Source organism: Dysidea avara, chromosome 9 (assembly GCF_963678975.1).
Source record: "Dysidea avara chromosome 9, odDysAvar1.4, whole genome shotgun sequence".
NCBI classification, from domain to species: Eukaryota; Metazoa; Porifera; class Demospongiae; order Dictyoceratida; family Dysideidae; genus Dysidea; species Dysidea avara.
This window is the reverse complement of record NC_089280.1, coordinates 31,051,868-31,077,056: the sequence shown is the minus strand read 5'-3', so window position 1 is coordinate 31,077,056 and position 25,189 is coordinate 31,051,868. Positions and strand designations below refer to the sequence as shown.

At 37.7% G+C, this 25,189-nt stretch overlaps 1 protein-coding gene across 1 annotated transcript in view; it reads right to left on the bottom strand.

Annotated features, from left to right (window-relative positions):
• The window catches only part of LOC136267667 (roundabout homolog 3-like), a 35,889-nt gene extending 11,332 nt beyond the window's left edge, over positions 1 to 24,557 (bottom strand). The window contains exon 1 of the mRNA XM_066062815.1: positions 24,437 to 24,557. Within this exon, the coding sequence (XP_065918887.1) occupies positions 24,437 to 24,476 (40 nt within the window). The 5' untranslated portion in view covers positions 24,477 to 24,557. The remainder of the gene's footprint in view (positions 1 to 24,436) is intronic.
• Between the last annotated feature and the right edge of the window lie 632 nt (positions 24,558 to 25,189).

Below are 25,189 nucleotides of genomic sequence, written 5' to 3'. Positions count from 1 at the left end.
TCTGTTGCACAGCGTTACAAATGAAGAACAGCATGAAACGTTCCTCTGCAATTAATCCAGTCACTATGGAAACTATGAACAATTCCTGTTACAAACATAGGGAAGTCACCATGCAATACCACGAATTGACCCCTTGTGCTGTCAGTGAAAAGAAATGAAGCACAAAAGAAGTTTATGATCTAAGCATTGTGCTGTATGTACAGAATTTGACACCTGTCAGGCTGAAGCAACATCTGGCAGTGAATAAAATTAATCCCATGCATAGCCTTAGCTATTATTGTGTCTGAAGGTACATGTTAGTACATACGTATGTCAGTCAGTCAGTCAGTCAGTCAGTCAGTCAGTCAGGCAGGCAGGCAGGCAGGCAGGCAGGCAGGCAGGCAGGCAGGCAGGCAGGCAGGCAGGCAGGCAGGCAGGCAGCCAGGCAGGCAGCCAGGCAGGCAGGCAGGCAGTAGAACTTTTTTTTAATTAAAATTACGTAGCAACAGTGTTTCAGAGTACTTTTGAGCTTGGTTATTATACCTAACCAATACTGCCAAGGCTCCATGAAGCATTGTGAAGCTGGTTTCTGGTCAATATTTTTTGTGAGAATCCATGATTCGTACTACAACACTGTATGACAGCATCACATCCTTAAATAATACTGCAGTGTGGCACCATTTGAAGCTTTTTCATTCAATGGGCGAGAAACAACACTGCAGCACATGATTAACTCATGAAGCACACAGTACTATATTGTGTGGCCAAGGAAAACAGAAATTGAACAGAAACGTGCATAATTACAAAGGAACCAATTTAATCAACTTTCATGCACTTAGTTCCATTGTTCTCTAATAAAACAGTCAGTTGAATGAACTTACAGAATGTAAAAGTAATTTGCAAAATAATTTATGGTAAAGAAATAAAAGAAACAAGAGTCAAACAAGTCAGAATATTAAATCATTGTAAAACTACAATGAAGTACACCAAACCTAACTAACACTTGAAATTGTCTAACACAGATCGCTATTTGAACTCAATGGATATGGAAATCATTCTGTCCGATGGTGAGTACAAAAGCTTGATAAGTACCAAGACGGTGCTCAAAATAACATCTGGCAACCAATGAGTTTCTGGATAATTTGTGGAATTGCCTAGTTAGAATTTGAATGCCCAGATTAAAAACTCTGGACAATAAAATTGTGGTTTGCATGCATTGCACCATAGATATGTATGCATTGAATTTAATACTCGCCTCACTGCACCGTTTGACACTTCTCCTGCGTAGAACATTTTCATAGCTACTCCCATAGTAGCTTGTCAGATTCCAGTGATTAAATTTTAGAGATGCAAAGTATGCAGGTGCAGTATGCAAACAGGTTTGACTGGTTTTTTATTTTCTATGTACAATGGCGTGACATGGCAACAAGTAGTTTGGGCCTAGGTTCAGGCTGTTGTGTTCTTCATTGTTAGCAGCGCTTGCGGTTAGAAGTAGTAGTAGTCCAGGTGGTAGGGCATCGGCGTGGTGATCAAGATGTCCCAGATTTAATGCTCAAGCAGGAACTTTCTACTACTCTTGAGCAAGGAACTCCACTCCCATTGTTCCAGCCACCCAATTGTAAAACTAGGAACATAGGTATAGGTTGTAAGCAGATCGCTGTGTATATACGTGGAGAAATAAAACCACACGTGTACCAGGGCACAGCTGAAAAACAATTATTGGTGTATTGAACATAACAATTACATTATCATGGAAGAAATATTGTTCAAATCAGCAAAATTTTATTGTTAGCACGGAGTTACTTGGAATAGCTATATGGAAACAAAAAAACATGAAATTTAAAAATTATTGTTAAATTTTGTTAAGGGGTGGTCCACAATTTTCTGCTTTTTTGCAAGCGTACAAAGAGTACTCTTTTTTCTAACCCCCTCCCCCCAGCCCAAAGCGTACTGTATAAATGTTGACACATGGATGTATTGTATAGCAGAACAAACACATGGATACTTTTTTAATATTGCAAAATTCATGTATGGTATTTGTTTTGTCTTTTAGGCATCTTATCATTTTGATGCTTTTGAAGCAGATACCCTGAAAGAAACATTCCTACACACAACGGACATTAGTACCTGATGCACATTTGCAAATGTATACATACACATCATAGAAACAGTTCTTGGCTATCTTCAATGTGTTCATACAAAATCATCCCAACACTGGCAGTAGCAACAGTAGTACTAGTTTGTTGAGTATTCACCATAGTCTGAGGTGGACTGGAGTCACGAGATGTGGGTACACTCTGCAGTGACAGGTTTTCCCTATGGGCAACCCACAACTATGTAGTGTAAACAAAGTAGTACCACATAATCCAGCCTCCCATACCTAACAGTATTCCTAAACCCACAACAACACCTTCTGCAGGTAGAAAACAAAAGCAACAAGCAGTGTAACTAAAACGAGCTATTCAGTTGTAACCATTTATCAGTGTTAATTGCTAGGCTAAAACTAAAGAGAAAGAAAAGTAAGTGCTGTTATAAAAGTATATAAAGCCTGTAGTACGTGTTATCACGCTGATAACTGTCTTACCTGTAGATTCAATGAGCTTTATCTTTCCTTTAGCTTATAACGCTTCTTCATTGGTAGCTAACCCTAGCTACACTATTTTCAAGAGTTCGCCGAAGCACAATTTCGTCCAATCATGTGTTGGCCTGGGCCCATGCATTAACAGCATCAGCTCGCTTTAGTCCACCGTTTATAATTAGACAATGAATAAGTAGCAGTAGAGGTTTACTACTAGAGCCTTATCACTATATTCGGATTTCTCACTAACTCACGTGATCGACATTAATTTTTAAAAAGCATACGTGTGATTTTACCTCCTCCTACCTAGCGTACAGTTTGTACAGTTGCAAAAAAGCAGAAAATTGTGGACCACCCCTAAGTACATGCTACTATGATTATTTATAATTATACAAAGTGTCTCATATACATCGTTATAATATGTAGCTATGAAGGGCTTAAGCTGCAGCTAGAGCATGGTTACACCATAAATTTTGCCCAAAATGCAATCTCAGAGCATCAACTTTAGATAAATTTCCTGGGGGGAGGGGGCATGCCCCCAGCCCCCTATTTTAAGCATGCTTTACATGTTGATTGTGCTTTGCACAATGTTATCTGCATAGTTTCAGCTACATCTGCCATACAAATTAACTAAATTCCTGACAATTCTATTAGGGCCCAAATGAACTTAGGTTAATTCGAAAGTTCGTTCAAATGAACGAACATTTGAATGCGGGTTGAACAATTTGAACTACCGTAAATCGGGAAAATTTCGTTCAAGATAATTTAGTTTAAAAATAAATTCGATGTGTTATATTTTCACGGTACAATGCAATATGTATGTCACAATGTTTGCTATGAATGAAGCCAGTAGTGATTAGTGATTGGTATTTACATCCTTGGTATAATAAGGTTACAAGTTCAGAAATAATTTTTTGGTTGTATTAGCTCACATGTAAAAATTACTAATGAATTGTTATAGAACTCAAGTACTGGATCATTGATGAGGAATCCTTTGTTTGGGAGATGGAACAGCTTATCTTTTGAAAAAATGGTAGAGATGTAAAAATTCATAGCCTTCTTTACACACACACTAGAATTTTGTAGTTATAATTGGTCATGAAAACAGTCATTAAACACTCTTACTTTTCTACATTAATATGAAAACGACATGAAACACAAACATCTTCCTGTGCCTTGTGCCTTTCACATATAATTTTTCAGAAAAGGTTCAGGAAGGATTACGACAATGTAGAAGCATCTCAGTGTACAAACGATCTCAAAACAGAAAGTTTCACCCTATCACAGTGATGATGCAGAGAAGGAAGTCACACCATCATGTAATAGTGCAAAACATTGCTATTTGTACTTGATAATAATTCTTGCTGTAGACCCCACCTGGTGGCCAAATTACCCAGGAACGTTAAGTACAGCAACTGGTGTACCATACAAATTACAGGTGTGCAGTCTTCAATTAGCAATGGAGTGGGCATTAGGTGATGTTATTCTCCTCGTCTCGGTAAGCCAGACCACTGATTCATAGCTGTGCAGGGTCAGAGAAAAGGGGAACAGTGAGAGCAACTTTTAATAGTGAATAGTGGAGGGGCAGTGACTGCCCCCTCACTTTTTTTCTGCTAAAGTACAGCAACTAATTGTACCTCAGTTTAGTCACAGCCAATTTACTTTGATTTGATTTACTATAATTTGTGATGCAAGAATAGAATACATGAATCAGCACAAGATTGAGATACTCTAATAGAGCAGTCACCTAACCACTCTAATAGAAAGAACATTCAACAAAATCATAATTTTGGTTTTGCTATGCAATTTGTTTTCTACTTCCAAGTTTGTGTCCAACATGACTTCTGATCTATAACACCTCATTACCATTTCTTTCAGGTGATCAGTAAGAACATCAGGTGGAATATCCAGAGCTTCAATGCCACAATCATGTCTGTAGTTATAAAGGTATCTAATCCAAAACAGCCAAACTGTAAAAAAAGTGTGCGGCCCTCAAAAAGGCTATGGTGAAAAAAGATGTGAAATCCAAGGTGGCGGCCAAGAAATGGCTGTGATGATAGGTTAATGGTAAAAATTTTAATAACGACAATTCAGGTGAATTTTGGTGCCGCTTGGTCAATTGGCACAAAATTCACCTGAATTGTCATTATTAAAATTTTTACCATTAACCTACCATCACAGTCATTTCTTGGCCGTCACCTTGGATTTCACATCTTTTTTCACCATAGCCTTTTTGAGGGCCGCACACTTTTTTTACAGCTTGGCTGTTTTGGATTAGATTTCACTTCTTTTTGTATTTGTATACCCCAAAGTCGGCCTATGGCCAGCTTTGGGACTTTTTTAACCTATGTTTTTTTCTTTACCACAGGAAGAAGAAAAGATGAGCAGATGTACCTTAAATATTTCTGATTTTATCAGTAAATGTACAAATTATATATATAATACATATATTTATTACAGAACTCTCCATGGTGGTTTCTTTGTAACTGAACACTCTACAAGGTAACTTCTTCTAGCTGATCTCTCTACAGGGTGATTTGTTTGTAGCTGAACTATCAACATGGTAACTTCTTCTAGCTGATCTCTCTACAGGGTGATTTGTTTGTAGCTGAATTCTGTACAGGTGATTTGTTTGCTGCTGAGCTCTTTACAAAATGGTTTCCTTGTAGCTGAATTATCTACAAGGTAACTTCTTCTAACTGATCTCTCTACAGGGAGATTTGTTTGTAGCTGAACTCTCTGCAGGTGATTTGTTTGCAGCTGAACTATCTAGATGATGGTTTCTTTGTAGCTGAACTCTCTACAAGGTAGTTTCTTCTAGCTGAACTCTCTACATGGTGGTTTCTTTGTAGCAGAACTCTCTACAAGATAACTTCTACTAACTGATCTTTCTACAGTGTGGCAGAAGTTTCTACAGGTTGATTTCTTTGCAGCTGAGCTCTCTACATGGCAGTTTCTTTGTAGCTGAACTCTCTACAAGGTAACTTCTTCTAGCTGATCTTTTTACAGGGTGATTTGTTTGTAGCTGAATTCTGTACAGGTGATTTGTTTGCAGCTGGGCTCTTTACAGAATGGTTTCTTTGTAGCTGAACTCTCCACAAGGTAACTTCTTCTAGCTGATGTCTCTACAAAGTCACTAGTTTGTAGCTGAACTCTGGTTTCTTTGTAGCTGAACTCTCTGAAAGGTAACCTCTTTTATTGATCTCTCTACAGGGCGATTTGTTTGTAGCTGAACTCTCTACATGGTGGTTTCTTTATAGCTGAACTCTACAAGGTGATTTCTTCTAGCTGAACTATCTCTTTCTATAGTTGTATGAACTCCCTACAAGGTAACTTATTCTAGCTGATCTCTCTACAGGGTGAATTGTTTGTAGGGTGACTTGTTTGTAGCTGATCTCTATACAGGTTACTTGTTTCTAGCTGATCTCTTGAATTCTCTTCAGGATTACTGCTCTATTAGGATGACTGCTCTATTAGGATGACTGCTCTATTAGGATAACTGCTCTATTAGAGTATCTCGATCTCGCACTTGCTGCACTAAGTTGGATTTCGTGTTATAACTCCGTGGCTTTAAGTCTGATTCTTCTACACCATTGAAGAGCCTATCTAAGATGATAACTCCATCTGTACAGCGATTTTCAAAGGATTACCCAAAGCGGTTTATCTGGTAGGCGTGGCAAACAGTAGTTTTTTATTAACTAATCTCGATTGCATAATTGTTACACACTGTTGGTTTTTTCGTTGTATCTTTCTGGTTTTTAGCTCGATTTCTTTCAAACCACAAAAGGTTTGAGGTTCAATACTTAACCTATTCACCCACCGATTTTTAGCTTCTTCCCATACGTGGTTTACCCTGTAGGCGTGACAACATATTGGTGTTATTTTTCGTGAATAATCGCTCATAACTCTTTGCCTGTTTATCGTATTCCAGCCAAAGTTGGTACAGAGATGCGCCTTTATAACCTCCTTCTGTGTGCCAAATTTCAAGGCGATCGGATATGGCGTTCGCGTTTTATAGCAGTTTTTGTAAGTGTGCGAAAAGAGGAAGAAAAATAAGAAGAAAAAAAAACGAAGAAACTAAGCCAATTTTTGAAGTCGCATATCTCAGGAACGTTTGAAGCGATTTCGTTCAAATTTGGAATGTGGAGTGCTGAAATTGGAGGGCGTGTCCACAGCAAAAATCATCTTGTTTCATCAAGGCAGCACAGAGCTACGGAGGTGCGAAAATTGCGTTTTCTTTCTTCCTGTCAATATACTCACAGGTGTTGCGCGCCGGCTTCTTGGGCCGCACGACACACTACCGTGTGTCTTGATACAATGGTAACAATACATTGTAGTTTTCATTTGCTTGGAATATTCCATTCTATACCTCAAGCTATTGTCCACTGAAAGTTGTGCTGTACCGTGTCTTCTTGTGCTGCAACTTTGTAGCAGCTGAAGCTTTATGCTTCCAATCATTGTTGGTACATTTAACAGCGTCAGCTGCAGCAAACTTGAACATATTAGTTGCTGTGTGTACAGCTTTCTTCCACATTGATGGTCCCCATCCAGCCCCTTTATTACAAGCACCAGCATGCTCACCACCCCATGATCTGGATTGGCTTCTGTTGATCTGCCTGTCACCATCAAACTTGGTCCATATGTGCATACAACTTTTACACAGATTAGTCATGAAGTTACCTACATATAGTGTAAGTTTGTAACATTAATGGAACTATTCATTCTGATAAATTAATTGAGGTGCTTTCCCTTCTAGTCGGCTGATTGATCATTGGATGTCACTAATCATCTGTTGGTGTACCTCAGCAGTGGTTGTTGGGACACTCCTGATATCACCCAGACTTTGTTGTCAGTGACATCCTTAAGTATTGATGACATCATTCAGATCTGGGTAAGAAGGGTGATGTGTGGTTGTAATTGTAGTTCTTGTGGTGATGCACGATAGAAGTTGTTGGTTATTATTTAAGGACAAAGAGCTTGTACATCATTGGTTATATTGGTGTACAGCAGGAAGCAAAGTAGCTACAGCTCTTCTCAATGGGACCAGGATTACTGTGCTGACCTTTGTAACACCCTTGATGAAATATTAGTGGTATTCAATTTGTTTTTATGTGCTTAATGATGTACGCAAGTTAACAAGTGGACGATAAACGATGTCAATGGTCAATAATTAATGCCGCACACCACTGTCTTTGGCCAAATGCTATGCCACTGCCTGAGGAGCTGGTACCTTGTGTACACCTAGAGTATTAAATTGCCTATCGCTGAATTTAAAAAGTTTGTGCATATCTTGTTCTAAACGATAATCCCGCTGGTTGACATACAACAGATTGTTTATGCTACGTAGCAAAGATAACAACTGCAGTTACCAAGTAATTCTAAACTTCTGCACAACCAGATGACCTATCTGACACAACAAACTGTATAACTATATACTACCAAGTCAAAGTTTTATGAATTTGCAATTATACCCATTGTATAACAATGAGTAAGATTCAATAGCTAGACTCCTTCAACATGGGCTTTCAATTAGATTGATATCAACTTCTTGTCCTATGTAAACTTGTGATAAACATGATCATATCATAATAATCATTTGATTGGCCAAATACTGATATATATATATATATATATATGTACCATATATATATATGTACCACTTTCACACCTCAGATCAAAGGAAAGCTAGTGCATATATATCACATATTGCACTGACTCAAAATGTTAACGATCACTGCTACCAGATCTCGTTAAGGCAGTGCGTATATCTCATTACACACTGCCTTAATGAGATATATGCACTGTGTATATCTCGTTAACTTGAGACATTGCATACCTAATAGGTGTGCACACTATATCCAGAAATCATCAGATTTCTTTGATGTTTTACTGTTATCCTCTTCTCTTATATAGGGAATCAAACAAGCTGCAATTGTGGGATTGAATTCTGCCAAACAACTTGTGATTGTGGGATTTAATCTTAATACATTAGCAGTAGTTTGTTTTTTACTTTTGTAAATGTAGCAATTAAATTAACATAATTAACACTAGTCTCTTAAAATTGCTATATTACCAATAATAAAATCAAACTAATGTTTGATGTATTAAAATTGAACCCCACAATCACAGTTTGTTTGGCAAAATTTAATCCCACAATCACAGCTTACTTGGTTCCCTATATAAGAGAAGAGTATTGCAACTAAAGATTTTGCCAATTAGGTGAGTCTACATGCTAAAGTAGAACATATTAGTTATACCATGGGCACTCGTGTTTTGCCTGTATATACACACTCACCCTCGGGCCTGCGGCCCTCGGGCTTGTGTGTATATATCAGGCAAAGCACTCTTGCCCATGGTATAACTATTATATATACATCACTGTTTACGATAACTATTTGGCTGTGGATTTAACACTTAAACAGTTAATGTCAATGTAAATAAGTACATGACATAGGAAAAATACATTTTTAAAAGCCACTAAATGATCATGTCAACTAGGTCCCAAAAGTATATTATAGCATGTACAGCGGTTTCAGCACTTCATGCAATTTTTGTGCGAAAGGTGTAGTGTGATTGTGCATGCATGTGTGCTATAATTGACTGTTCTTTGAGTGAAAAAAATGAAATAACCCAGGCTAACATCACGATGAAATTGTCGTGCATACAGAAGCCTGAGGCCTGATTAGAGTACTCACCACTGTTATAGTATTAGATACATTGCCTATAAAAACATGCATGCGTATGCAACTACTCTTTATACATGTTGAGCAAAACCTCTACAGAGCAATGAGCTGACAATCGATGTGTAGCTGGAATTATTATCATAGAAAGTCCTTGCATTATTACAGAAGAATTGGAATACAAACCACTGAGTTATGATTCCAAAGCCAACTACATGTAGCATATGCGAGATCGAGATACTCTAATAGAACAGTCATCCTAATAGAGCATTCAGCTACGTTTATAACTTACTTAATTATAGAATTATATTACATTGCAAGTTATTCTGTAGGGAGTTCAGCTACAAACAGTTAATCTTATAGACAATTCAGCTACAAGCAAGTCACCTGTAGAGAGTTCAGCTACAAATATGTTGCTGTAGAGATTCAGAACATTGTAAGTCACACTGAAGAGAATTCAGCTATAAACAAGTCACCCTGTAGAGAGTTTCGCTATAAGTCACTCTGTAGAGAATTCAGCTACAAAAAAGTCACTGCGTAGAAGGTCCAGCTACAAAAAAGCTACCCAGTAGAGAGTTCATCTAGATCAGCTACAAACAAGTTACTTTATACAATGTTCAGCTACAAGTAAGTCACTCTGTAGAGAGTTCAGCTACAAACAAGTCACTCTGTAGTACAAACAAGTCACCATGTAGCCGGAGAGTTCAGCAACCAATCAAAAAAACCACTCTGTAAAGAGTTCAGCTATACAAACATGTTATAACTCTGTAGAGAAATCAACTAGAAACAAGTCATCGAGTAGAGAGATCAGCTACAAGACATCACCTTGTAGAGAGTTCTGCTGCAAACAAATTACCCTGTAGAAAGTTCAGCTAGAAAAAGTCATCCTGTAGAGAGATCAGCTAGAAGGATCACCTTGTAGAGAGTTCAACTGCAAACAAATCACCCTGCAGATAGTTCAGCTACAAACAAGTTACCCTGTAGAGAGATCAGCTAGAAGAAGTTACCTTGTAGAGAGTTTAACTACAAAGAAACCGTCATGTAGAGAATTCAGCTGCAAACAAATCATCCTGTAGAGAGTTCAGCTACGAACAGATCACCCTGTAGAGAGATCAGCTAGAAGAAATCACCTTGTAGAGAGTTCAGCTACAAAGAAACCGCCATGTAGAGAATTCAGCTGCAAACAAATCATTTGTAGAGAGTTCAGCCAGAAACAAGTTCACCCTGTAGAGAGATCAGCTAGAAACAAGTCACCCCGTAGAGAGTTCAGCTACAAAGAAACCATCCTGTAGAGAGTTCAATTACAAACAGATAACCCTATAGAGAGATCAGCTAGAAACAAGTCATCCAGAGCTCAGCTAGAAACAAATCATCTAGTAGACAGTTCAGTTGCAAACAAATCACCCTGTAGAGTTCAGCCACGCTGTAGAGAGTTCAGCTAGAACAAATCGCCTTGTAGAGAGTTCAGCTACAAAGAAACCGCCATGTAGAGAGTTCAGCTGCAAACAAATCATCCTGTAGAGAGTTTAGCTAGAAACAAATCATCCTGTAGAGGGTTCAGCTAGAAACAAATCACCCTGAAAAAGAGTTCAGCTACAAACAATGAGAGTTTCAGCTACAGTTCAGTTAAGTAAGAAGTAACCTTATTAACTACAGCATGTGATAATCATCATTCAATGTTAAATATACAAATATTTCATCAAACAAAAGCTATACACACAATCACTTCCTTTGTTCCACAATTCCTGCAGTAAAGAAAAAAAAACAAGTTAAAAGGAAGCATCAAAGCAATAAGGCCAGCTTTGTGGCTTGCAATAAAAAAGAGGTGATGCCTAAACCAAAACAGCCAAGCTGTAAAAAAAGAGTACGGCCCCCAAAAGGCCAAGGTGAAAAAAGATGTGAAATCCAAGGTGGTAGCCAAGAAATGGCTTTGATGGTAGGTTAATGGCAAAAATTTTAATTATGACAATTCAGGTGAATTTGGTGCCGAATCCAAGGAGGCAATGCAAATTCACCTGAATTGTCGTAATTAAAATTTTTGCCATTAACCTACCATCACAGCCGTTTCTTGGCTGCCACCTTGGATTTCACATCTTTTTTCACCTTGGCGGCCGCACTCTTTTTTTACAGCTTGGCTGTTTTGGTTTAGATAATATATATATATACTGAGGAAAGTATCCTACTCTCATATACCCCTGTAGAAGGGCATATCATGAAGTTATGACGTAGCACTTCTGAGTTCGCCCGTTTTTCTTTGTATAATTAATGATGACACTAGTTGAACACGATATCAATTAAACGTGTGCCTAGCAACATTGCTAGCAACCACATTAACTCCAGCTCTCAACATTTCTTACCAAACTACAATCGTTCCTTCATGGGTTCAGACCGCTTCGTAGACATTTCTTGCTAAGCCATTCGAGAATACAGCTATCCTGTGCGTTGCGAGTGTGGAAAGGTACTAACAATTCTTACACTTTTACAACTGCTTGTAAGTCACAAACCACAACATCTTGTTGTTATGTCATAACTTTACGATACACCTTTCTACAGGGGTATACGAGAGTAGGATACTCTCCTCAGTATATATATATGAACTCTTGGTACTGTAGTACTGCTTGGCATTATCATTCAAATGTCTGGCATTTTATTTACAACCAATCAAAACTTTAATCATACATTTTATGAAGAAGCCAAAAAGTGAACAGTGTGTAGTATGATTCTTGTAAGCCACACATGTCTGCTCTACTTTTAGTGTCATCACTAAACATCTATTTGGATGAAGTGTGCAGTTTTCTCAACAGTCAACACAGCTATCATAGCTAAGGTGTACCAAATGACAGTATTAATAAGACTTCGCTGCTATCTTGATCAAAATCTCTCATCCTACTGACCTTATTCCTGTTATTCATTTACCATAGGTCACAAAGATTCCATTACATCTATGCTTGAACACCCCAACACTGCAATTCCTTTTTTTCAAGAACAATCAGGCTACGGAACTCGCTACAATATATCCAACAACATTACCCATCTTTAAACAGCAGTTGAAATCATTAATTTTCTTAGCAAATTAATGTAAACTCTTTTACATATAGCTTAACTACTGTAAGTGTAAGTGTAATGTACATAATAATGTAGTGTATGTGCATTCATCCTCAAACTGAGGATGCACAGTATTTAATAAATAAAATATATTATATGTATATTATTGAAACCATACTCTCAGTATCAAAGGTGGCTTTATCAACAAGATTTCACTGTACTGACTTGTACTAGCTACTAGTATTAGTCGGGTACTAGCTACTAGTACAGCTGGGTGCTAGCTACTAATATAGCCAGATATACTAGCTAGTATACCCTACTAGCAGAGATAAGGTAACGCATTATGTAATATAACGTATTACGTAATATATATTACAATTCACGATTCTGAGTAATATAACGCGTTACTTTTGGAAATGCAGTAATATAACTTTAACCCTTAAACCGCAGAAAACTTTTCGGAAATACGTGTTTACACAATATGGGCATGCATGTCGACACTAGGTGGGGTAACTTAATTCTTACAGCCTACAAATACACATAGATTAAAAGTGTGTTTACTAGGCTACTTGGAAAAGGTTAAATGAACACTGTAACTACAGTGGCTTACTTGTTATGAAGCAGTGAACAGCGACGAGTCACGTCTCCGTGTTTCTAAATTCTTGCCACATGTTTAATTTTGATTGTGGGTTTACTCACGTGAGTCATATATGGCCTAATGCAGAATTTCACGAATAGTTGAATAAAAGTTGTTGCAAAGCAATAGGATCAGCTACCATTGAGTTATCAACCATTTTGTAAAAGTATGTAAAGGGCTTGCGTGTTTCTTTACCGAAAAGTTATTTTCATGGCTAGTTTTGGCTTCACCATTTAGCATTAGGGTGAAACCCTAGGTATCATTTTGATCCTTGCTACATCATGAGTAGAGTAACATAAATTGCATAGCTGTAGTATGGACACTTCGAAAGTTACAGCGCTTTGTGCAAAGCATGCGTATTTATTAAGTATAAACCCAGTTTTCTGGATTATGCAGGTTTAAGGGTTAAGTTACTTTTGAAAACTGTAATTCGTTACTAGTAACGAAAAAAGTTATATTATTACATATTACATAACGAGTAGCTGGAAGTGAAAAGTAATGAGTAACTTTACCGCGATGTAACGAGTGATACGAGTAACGATGGACAAGTAATGCATTATAAATGGATTTTACTGCCAATTATCCATTCCACTATTAATTAATCACCTTAATCCATTAACCTTTCTTCTATAATGGTGCTCAGGTGTAGCACGTACGCGTGACTGATGTACATCACGTGACTGCACGTGGTTTATATGGTAACTTTAACTTAGCTGTCTTAATAAAAAAGTAACTTAGCATTAGTAACTTAATATTTGTAGCTAATACTATTAAGTTAGTAACTTAATATGTAATATTATTAAGTTACTCTTTATTCTAAGTAATATATAACTGTAATACTTTATACTGATATACAAGTAATATGTAATATGTAATATCAAGACACACGGTAGTGTGTCGTGCGGCCCAAGAAGCCGGCGCGCCACACCGTGAGTATATTGACAGGAAGAACGAAAACGTCATTTTCACACCTTTGTATCTCGGTGATCACTTATCTGATTGGAACCAAATTTGCTACACAGTTGCCCGCCAGCCAAGGGAGTCTACATTCCAAATTTGAAGGAAACCGCTCCAGCCATTTCCGAGATACGAGCTGCCAAAGTTTCGTTTTATTTTCTTCGTTTTTTTTTCTTCTTCGTCTTTTCGCACACTTGCAAAAATTGCTATAACAAGCAAACGCGTACTCCGATCGCCTTGAAATTTGGCACACAGAAAGGGAGTCCAAAGGCAAATCCTAGCATCAAATTTGGTACAAATCTGATGAATGGTTCAGGAGTTATGACCGTTTATTCGCGTAAAAAAAGATCGATTTGTTGTCACGCCTACAGGCTAAATCGCTTCATGGAATGAGTTGAAAATTGCTATGTAGATGGAGTAACCATCGTAGGAGTGCCTTTTGGTGGTTTGAAAGGAATCGAGATAAAGACCACGGAGATATGACACAAAACCCAACCTGTGTCACAATTACGCGATCGATTTTTATGAATAAAAAAGTATTAGTTTTCACGCCTACTAGGCAAACCGCTTAGAGCAATGAGCTGAAAATCGGTGTATAGCTGGAATAATCTTCATAGAAAGTCCTTGCAGTAGTACAGAAGAATCGGATTACAAACCACTGAGTTATGATTCGAAAGCCAACTCCGTGTAGCAAATGCGAGATCGAGATACTCTAATAGAACAGTCACCCTAATAGAGCATTCGGCTAATTTATTTACTCCATTATAGAATTTTATTACATCACAAGTTATTCTGTAGGGAGTTCAGCTGCAAACAGTTAATCTTATAGACAGTTCAGCAAGAAGACAGTCACCATGTGGAGAGTTAAGCAAATATACCACTATAGAGATTCAGAACATTACAAGTCACACTGAAGAAAGTTCAGCTATAAACAAGTCATGCACTGTGTAGAGAATTCAGCTACAATTAAGTCACTCTCTAGAGAATTCAGTTACACAGAATTCAGCTACACACAAGTCACTGTGGAGAGAGTTCAGCTACAAACAAATTACCCTTTAGAGTGATCAGCTACAAACAAAACACTTTGCAGGGTGTTCAACTGCAACAAATCAAATACCTTTAGAGCGATCAGCAATGAACAAATCAACACAAATCTACCTGTAGAGAGATCAGCTAGAAACAAATCACCCTGAAGAGAGTTCAGCTACAAAAAAATCACCATGTAGAGACATCAGCTAGAAACTAGACACAATGTAAGGAGTTCAGCTACAAGCAATCACCCTGTAGAGAGTTCAGCTAAAACAAATCAACCTGCAGAGAGATCAGCTACAAACAAATCACCTTATAGAGAGTTCAGCTACAAACAGATTACCTGTAGAGAGATCGGCTACAAACAAATCAACCTGCAGAGAGATCAGCTATATACACACAAATCAACTTGTAGAGAGATCAGCTACAAACAAATCACCCTGTAGAGAGATCAGCTACAAACTAGACACAAAGTAAGGAGTTCAGCTACAAGCAAATTACCCTGTAGAGAGTTCATCTACAAACAAATCAACCTGTAGAGCAATCAGCTAGAAACAAATCACCCTGAAGAGAGGTCAGCTACAAAAAATCACCCTGTAGAGAGATCAGCTAGAAACAAATCACGCTGAAGAGAGGTCAGCTAGAAACAAATCACGCTGAAGAGAGGTCAGCTACAAAAAAATCACAATGTAGAGAGATCGGCTACAAACAAATCAACCTGCAGAGAGATCAGCTACACACAAATCAACTTGTGGAGAGTTCAGCTACAAACAAATTACCCTGTAGAGAGATCAGTTACAAACAAATCAGCCTGTAGAGAGTTCAGCTAAAACAAATCAACCTGCAGAGAGATCAACTACAAACAAATCACCTTATAGAGAGTTTAGCTACAAACAAATTACCCTATAGAGAGATCGGCTACAAACAAATCAACCTGCAGAGAGATCAGCTACACACAAATCAACTTGTAGAGAGATCAATTACAAACAAATCACCCTGTAGAGAGATCAGCTAGAAACTACACACAATGTAAGGAGTTCAGCTACAAATAAATCACCTTCCGCTACAAACAAATCACTCTGTAGAGAGATCAGCTAGAAACTGGACACAATGTAAGGAGTTCAGCTACAAGCAAATCACCCTTTAGTGAGTTCAGCTACAAACAAATCAACCTGCAGTGAGATCACCTACAAAAAAGCACCTTGTACAGAGTTCAGCTACAAACAAATTACCCTGTAGAGAGATCGGCTACAAACAAATCAACCAGTAGAAAGATCAGCTACACACAAATCAACTTGTAGAGAGATCAGCTACAAACAAATTACCCTGTAGAGAGATCGGCTGCAAATTAATCAACCTGCAGAGAGATCAGCTACACACAAATCAACTTGTAGAGAGATCAACTACAAACAAATCACCCTGTAGAGAGATCAGCTAGAAACTAGATACAATGCAAGGAGTTCAGCTACAAGCAAAATCACCCTTTAGTGAGTTCAGCTACAAACAAATCAACCTGCAGTGAGATCACCCACAAAAACGCACTTGTACAGAGTTCAGTTACAAACAAATCACCCTGTAGAGAAATCAGGTAGAAGAATTCACCTTGTAGAGAGTTCATTTACAAAGAAACCATCATATAGAGAGTTCAGCTACAAAGAAATTACCCCGTAGAGAGTTCAGCTAGAAGAAGTCACCTTGTAAAGAGTTTAGCTACAAAGAAACCATCATGTACAGAGTTCAGCTACAAAGAAACCACCTGTACAGAATTCAACTACAAACAAATCACCCTGTATAGAGATCAGCTAGAAGAAGTTACCTTGTAGATAGTTCAGCTACAACAATTCACCCTGTAGAAAGATCAGCTAGAAGAAGTCACCTTGTAGAGTGTTCAGTTACAAAGAAACCATCATGTAGAGAGTTCAGCTGCAAACAAATCACTCTGTAGAGAGTTCAGCAACAAAGAAACCGCCATGTAGAGAGTTCAGCCTCATACAAACCACCTTGTAGAGAATTCAACTACAACAAATCACCCTGTAGAGAAGAAGTTACCTTGTAGAGAGTTCAGCTACAAAGAAACCACCATGTAGAGAGTTTAGCTGCAAACAATTCACCTGTAGAGAGTTCAGCTAGAAACAAATCACCCCGTAGAGAGATCAACTGGACAAAGTCACCTTGTAGAGAGTTCAGCTACAAAGAAACCATCATGTAGAGAGTTCAGCTGCAAACAAATCACCCTGCAGAGAGTTCAGCTACAAAAAAATCACCCTGTAGAGAGTTCAGCTAGACGAAGTCACGTTATAGAGAGTTCAGCTACAAAGAAACCATCATGTAGAGAGTTCGGCTATAAAGACACCACCATGTAGAGAGTTTAGCTGCAAACAAATCACCTGTTACAGAGAGTTCAGCTACAAAAAAACCATCCTGTATATAGTTCAGCTACATTTCAAGTCACCCAGTAGAGAGATCAGCTGCAAAAAAAATCCTGTGGGGAATAATGAGCATGTAATAAATATATGTATATAATTTGTATAATTACTAATAAAATCAAAAATAATTGAAGTACTAAAATTCTTCTTTAAGTTCTTTTCTTCTTCCTGTGGTAAAGAAAAAAACACATGGGTTAAAAAAGCCCCAAAGCCAGCCATAGGCCGGCTTTGCAGTATACAAATACAAAAAGAAGTGATATCTAATCAAAAACAGCCAAGCTGTAAAAAAAAGGTGCGGCCCCCATAAAGGCCATGGTGAAAAAAGATGTGAAATCCAAGGTGGCGGCCAAGAAATGGCTGTGATGGTAGGTTAATGGTTACATTTTAATAACGGCAATTCAGGTGAATTTTGTGCCGCTTGGTCTTGGCACCAAATTCACCTGAATTGTTGTTATTAAAATGTAACTATTAACCTACCATCACAGCCATTTCTTGGCCGCCACCTTGGATTTCACATCTTTTTTCACCATGGCCTTTATGGGGGCCGCACCTTTTTTTTACAGCTTGGCTGTTTTTGATTAGATATTACTTTCATGAAGTAACTTCCCCAACTCTGCCTACTAGTATAACCAGGTATACTAGCTACTAGTATAGCTGGGTACTAGATAAGTTTGTTGAAATCAGTGAACCACAGCTATGTAACTGGAGGCATATTCATGACAGAGTAAACACATTCATGAAATGAACTCATGGTAACTAATCACAGCCCAAGAGAGATAATACCACAATGTTTTATACAGCTGTGACACACACTATAATGAACTGTACAATATCACTAGTCCATTTAGTCTGAGACAAGGAAGAGCCCCCAACCAGGAATGCTACACAAGCAGGCTAAGCAAGTAATGAACAAACAGTAACACATAAAAGTTCCCTTTATTAAAGTAGTATGACTTGTAGTTCACTACTTCCTTACGATTGACATCTATGTTTGTTCGTGAGTCTGCGGTACAGAGCACGTAGTCTATGTATACGCACACTAGCGGGAAATTACAATCATCTATTAATTGTACTGTTTATTGTATCTTAACAGCAATAACCTATTTGCTTTGTTAAAAGTGTACTACATTATCTAAAGCCCTGACACTAAACCACTAGCGACAAATCACAATCGGCAATTGCGCGTGTGTCATAACCTGCAATCGCAAATGCCATTATCAGATCCATGCTACGCAAAGACATATATTAGTACATTAACACACAGCAAAGTTAAAACAGAAAAGTTGAATTGGCCATTCCTCATCAGCATGTCACAGACGCGTCACTAATTGGAGGGAAAGCACGGCAATGAAACCACAATATGGACCACGTTGAATAATGGGGCACCCTCCATGGCAACTAAATAGTGCAATGAAATTGCTATTTATTCATTATGACATGTGTCTTCCTTAAAAGGAAATGTAGAGCTAAGTGTCAGCTGCCTGTGTTTATTGATTGTAGCTAGCTACAAGTAAAATTAATGTAGGCTAATATCATGCTGGAGTGTAGAGAAGTCCCATAATAAGTATATCTCAACAAATGCAGTAGCTGCAGGAATATAATTATGTTATAATTAATTAGCTATATTATATAGCCAATAAAACAGATACCCTTAGATGATTATATAAGTGGTATAATAAATCACACATTTAGGATAGCTATAGGTTTTGAACAAAGCACATGTAGTTGAGATTTAATCATGAGTGCTGCTGTAATTATACTACCTAATCTAATAGGGACCTGGCATAACATGTGTACTGGTTTCAAATCAAATAGCTCATAGCTAATTTGATCATACTAAGCAGCCATACAAATATTACAGATGAAAATAAAGTTGCTACACAAGTTTATAGATTACCACTCAAGTTTCATCAAAGAATTCAGAGCCTCTCTTTAAAGATACTATAGTTGCTATGGCAATGTAGTGGTATAAGATGTTGTTTGGCCACCAGAGCAAACTATGAAGTCATGTACATTCAAAAACTAATGACTTCAGCTATGTTGTCAGTCTTCATCACACATTCACTGTTTAACATTCACTGCTTATCATTCATAATTATCATTTTAAAATGAGTGCAAGTGCTGTTTTGCTTCAAAATGTTCTGCAAAGGCCTGGAATGGTAAGGTTCAACTGTGAAACAATGTTGTTATTTTTGCAGATTCATTGCCAGCTAGCTTAGATGTATGTAGCTATTAGGCCACTGAGCCATCTAAAGTTCAGCTTAACAGCCCCAGCTGGACTATATACACTTCTCAGTCTGGGAACAGTTATTGAAGCTGAAACCCCCTCTAAAAATTTCTAGATCTGCCACTGGACTGACTGACTGACTGATTGACTGACTGACTGACTGACTGACTGACTGACTGACCGACCGACTGACTGACTGACTGACTGGAGCTATGGTACGTACCGCTCAAATGCAACATTGTCTCGCAAAAGTGCAAGTGACTAAAAAACTTGCTAATTAAAGAGCATGGCACACATTTTGCTCACAAGTTTCATCCTGTTTCATTTTTGATGAATACTCACAAGCAAAATGGGTGCCACGCCCTTTAATTAGTGAGTTTTGAATCGGTCACACCCTCGCAAGATGACGTTGTATTTGAGCAGTATGTACTGTACATCCCCAATTCTTTCACAGAGAATCATCTACATTTCAAAGGAGAAATAGCAAGTACAGTAGAGTGCTACCTTTGCATTCCTTTTCTTCTTTAGCAGTAGCCATGGCTACAATCCAAATACCCATGACTTCAGTTCACGTAAACAAGTATTTACTGGTTTTTCTTCCATTATTTCAAAACATGCCCTATTTCACAATTAATTTTACTCAACAAGTGCCACGGCCAGAGAGCATCATAGACTAAATCATACATAAAGAATAGTCTCAATCAAGTCATACAATACAGCCAGGTTGTTTTTTCTTTACTATGTAGGACTCAATCAAAGAGCATAACATAGAGATACATGTTACCAAAAAAAAGACAGGTAGAATCATTCATAGTTTGTCAACTGGTTTTAAAAATGCTAGCTTGTACAAAAATAGTCACTTGTGAGAGTTGTTCAAATTTTGTACACCCTTGGCTATAAACGTAGACAAACAAATGGAAGACAAAACTAGGAATATTTCCACTAGTTGTGAAATGTATACTCTAGGGTAACTAGAATTGAAAACTAGCAAATATAATACTGCGACGTGATGGCTTTTGTCCTTTATTTTGAAAAATAATAATAGTAATCCCCCACAGCACATGATTGAGTTTGCCTACATGTGAAACAACATAGCACTGCACCATGTGGCCAAGGAAAGTAAGCCCAGAAAGATCAGAAATGTATATAAGGGAAACAAAAGTACTACACCTTCCATGAACTTGATTTCATTGAGATACTCCAATAGAACAGTCAGGTAATGAACTTTGTGTATCAAAACATTACAGTAGTATACCGTTTAGTGACAGTCATTTACACTAGCCATTTAGTTTGAACTATCTCGAATCAGAGTGATTTCCAAGTAAGTGTAAACTCGTATGTGCTGTATCGAACCAAACCATGTCAAACTGCTTTGAAATGGACCTGCTAGGAATGTGGGTCTGGTTTGATCTAGTTCACTTTACTCACCCAGTATAAACAGTTGTGAACCTACAGTTGTGAACCTACAGCTCTAATAAGCGGAATAAGGATACGGAGAAATACAACTAAAATGGCAACTGTAATGATGAAATGAAGCAAAAGTTATGTATTTGGGGGACGATACAGGACAGCCTCAAGAACAACAAAAGGACTCTGAAACAAACAGGTAAGTGTGAGAATGAATAGTTAACCAACTCCACAGAATTGAGAGGTTGTCACCAATGCTGAAAACTTTATCATGCCTACTAACCTTACGACAACAGAGCACACAAATCCTTTAACTCCATCAACAATCTCTACTTCAATGAAAATAATGATTGTGGGTTTAAGCTTTTTTGGTGATTGGAGCACGCTTGGCCTTCGTAGTATAAAGGGGGCTAAAGAATTGATCTCGTCCAGAGTGACCTGTAGTGTAAACAGGTAAGTTCCCCCTAAAGTGACATGCACCACTAAAATTCCACATCTAAGCACCACCATATGAAACAACAAAAATCATCTTCACAGAATAGTCTTACTATATTTCATATCAAATACAGCTTAAAAACAAGAAAACACAAGGATCTGGATATAAAAAACAGTCAAAATATGTGTTTTAGTCTGCCTACCTCACTACCTGATCATAGCCACAGGGCTAGAGGCCACACTTTGCTATTCCCTTCAATTAAATGGTCGTCTTCTTCATGCCAGGAAAACATGTAAAGGTGATAATTTTCCGTATTGACGCTTTCCTTGAAGGGGTATACTTATACGTAACAAAAGTATTTGAGGCACTTTAGTGGACTGTAGTATCCCTGGTAGTATCAGGTAGCAACAAATATAATACAATTACAATGGGCCACGCCCACACTACACACGCACACCACACAAACAGATTAACAATGAAGAAGCAATGAAGCTATACAGTGAAGTATATATGTCACAATGTTGTGACTGAAGCCATGTAGTAGTGATCAGCATATACAATGTATCCTTGGTATTAACACTCAACCAACTCCCACTATGATATCATTATTAATAAACTTTCTACCTCATTGTTGGCCAACAAGCTTGTGGTGACAATCTTTGGCAATTACATCAGTCATAAAATCTACATATACAATTTGTAGGGTGTAGAAAAGGTTATCAACCATATCACAGCACAGATACTTGGCCATTGTGTTACATCATATAATGAACATATAATTATAATCCCTAATTCTGAATCAGGTGCCATAGAGACTTCACACTACAATTGATGACAGCAATATGAAGAATACACACATTACCAATTCATCTCTTCTTTGGTCAAGGTTTTTACTCAAGAATTATTTATCTATCTAAAAGTATTGTACAGGTACTACAAACACACTGGTCCAGGTTGTCTCCAGAAAATGGGACTCTATGATGTGTCTATTTGAGCACTGGTGACACATTTTGCTATAAAATGCATGAAACAGTTTGTAACAAAGCAAATTTTTGCATGTGATTTGTAATGCCACTATGGTCATGAAAGAGTAACAACTTATTAGTTGATCATTCCACTCCTTTGTTACCATAGATAACAGAAAAGCAATAAAATGGAAATCAAGGAAGGTGCAAAAATGACCGGTTTTTGCTCAACGGGTCACATTTGTAAAATATGGCATCTTATAGCAAAGATAATAACTACACCTACCAAGTTACAACAAGATGACCCATCCACCAAAACCAACTGTAGTGCTATATAATAGTTTTATGGATTACAATGTCACAATTACATCATTATAATAACTTTAAAGGTGAGTTTTGATAGCTAAACTCCCTCAATCAGTGAAATTGTTATCAGCTTCCTGCCTTATGACACACATATCATATCACAATATTTGGTTGGTCAAGTACTGTATTATATACATCACTGTTGTGGATAAATATTTGGCCTTGGATTTAACACTTGAACAGTTTTACAGATTTGCTAATCTTAAAGTCAATAAGCACATGGCATAGGAAAAGTACATTCTTAAAAGCCACTAAGTGATCATGTCAACTAGGTCCCAAAAGCATATATAGTAGTACCTTCACGATGCACCATTCAAGAACTCAAATAACTCAAGGACGGAATTACGACAAAATTTTGAATTTGGCACTGCTTGACCCACTAAAGATTTTTCACTCAAATGTCTGGCTTTTTATTTACAACTAATCAATACAATTTATTATCTAATATTATTTCCTACTAAGGAGCCATAAAAGTACAAATTAGTACTGCAATAGACTATGTGCGTGGTCTATTTATTCAACCAAAAATGATCAACTTGTATTGATTAGCGGAGTGCCTGAGAATTTTTGATTGTGAACGACTATCCCATACAAAAGTACAGGTAGCAAATGTGGCTTGAGTTATAACCCACCACGAATACTATAGACTCGATTCTTCTTTCGAGGAATCTATCGACCTGTAAGAAGTACATACTGGTATCTGGTGTATTTTCTGAGATTCGTATTTTTCTACATACATTTATTGGTCGTTCACCATCGTGACATATTAAAACTTAACAAAACGTGTTAAAATATCATTTGTTTTTAGAATCTTTTCGGCAGTGCATATACGTAGTCTATTACTTCTCGTAATGGAGCCAAGCCACACATGTCTGTTCTTCACAATTGTGTCATCACACTAATCATCTATTTGGCTGAACTTCTGGGAGAAATCCTCATTTAAACAATTTTCTAAGGAGTCAACATAGCATATATAGGTGTACTTCATGACATAAGACTTTGTAGCTTTTACCTGATAGACTACATTATTGCTGAGACCATACTCTCAGTTCCAAAGATTCCTACTAGTATAGCCAGGTTGTTGAAATGAAACTCAGCTACGTTGTTGAAGGCATATTCATGACAAGGTAAACACATTCATGAGATGAACTCATGGCAATTTATCACAGCCCAAAAAGAGATGCCACAACATTTTATACAGCTGTGACACACACTGCAATGAAGCCTATGATATCATTTGTCACTGGCCCATTTATACGGAGACAAGAGCCCCCCAACCAGGAATGCTACACAAGAAGGCTAAACACATAATGAACAAACAGTAACGCGTAAAAGTTCCCTCTATTAAAGTAGTGTGCATGGCTGCTTCTGCAGTTCACTGTTCTCCCTTGCGATTGACGTCTGATTAGCTGGGTATGTAGTTCTGCGGTGTAGAGCACGTACGTGTACGTGCGCTAGTGGGAAATTACAATCATCCATTTAATTGTACTGTTGTACCCAAGCTAGTGTTTAACAATAACTTAACAACGTCCATGTATTTCATTTATCTAAAGCCCCTAGCACTAAACCCACTAGTGATCGGCAGCGACGAATCACGATTGGCAATTGCGCGTGTATATACAATAATCTGCTACCGGCGTGAACGCCATTCTTATCGGATCCACGCTACGCAAATGACATATATTAGTACATTAATCAACTTACCACACAGCAAAGTTAAAACCAGAAAAGTTGAATTGGCCATTCCTCATCAGCATGTCACAGACACGTCGCTAATTGGAGGGAAAGCACGACAATGAAACCGCAATATGGACCACCTTGAATAACGGGGCGCCCTCCATGGCGACTAAATGGTGCAATGAAATTGCTATGTATGCGTTATGGAAATGCATATTCCTTAAAAGGAAATTTTGAGCTGAAGTGTCAACCACCTATGTTTATTGATTGTAGCTCCAATGTAGGTTAACAGTATCGTGCTGGAGTGTAGGGAAATCCCATAAAGTATACTAGCTACTAGTATCACAACCAATGCAATAGCTGCAGGAACATAATCATGTTAGCTATATTATATAGCCAATACACAGAAACAGATACCCTTAGATAATTATATAAGTGGTATAATAAATCATACATTTAAACTTACAGGATAGCTATAGGTTTTGAGCAAAGCACGTGTAGTTGAGACATGAGTGCATGCTACTGTAATTATAATTATACTATCTAATCTAATAGGGACCTATCATAACATATGTGCTGGTTTCAAATCAAATAGCTCATAGCTAATTTGATCAATGTATTTCATACTGAGCAGCCATACAAATATCACAGATGGAGATAAAGTTGCTACACAAGTTTATAGATTACCACTCAAGTTTCATCAAAGAATTCAGAACCTCTCTTTAAAGATACTATGGTTGCTATGGCAATGTAATGGCATAAGATGTTGTTTGGCCACCA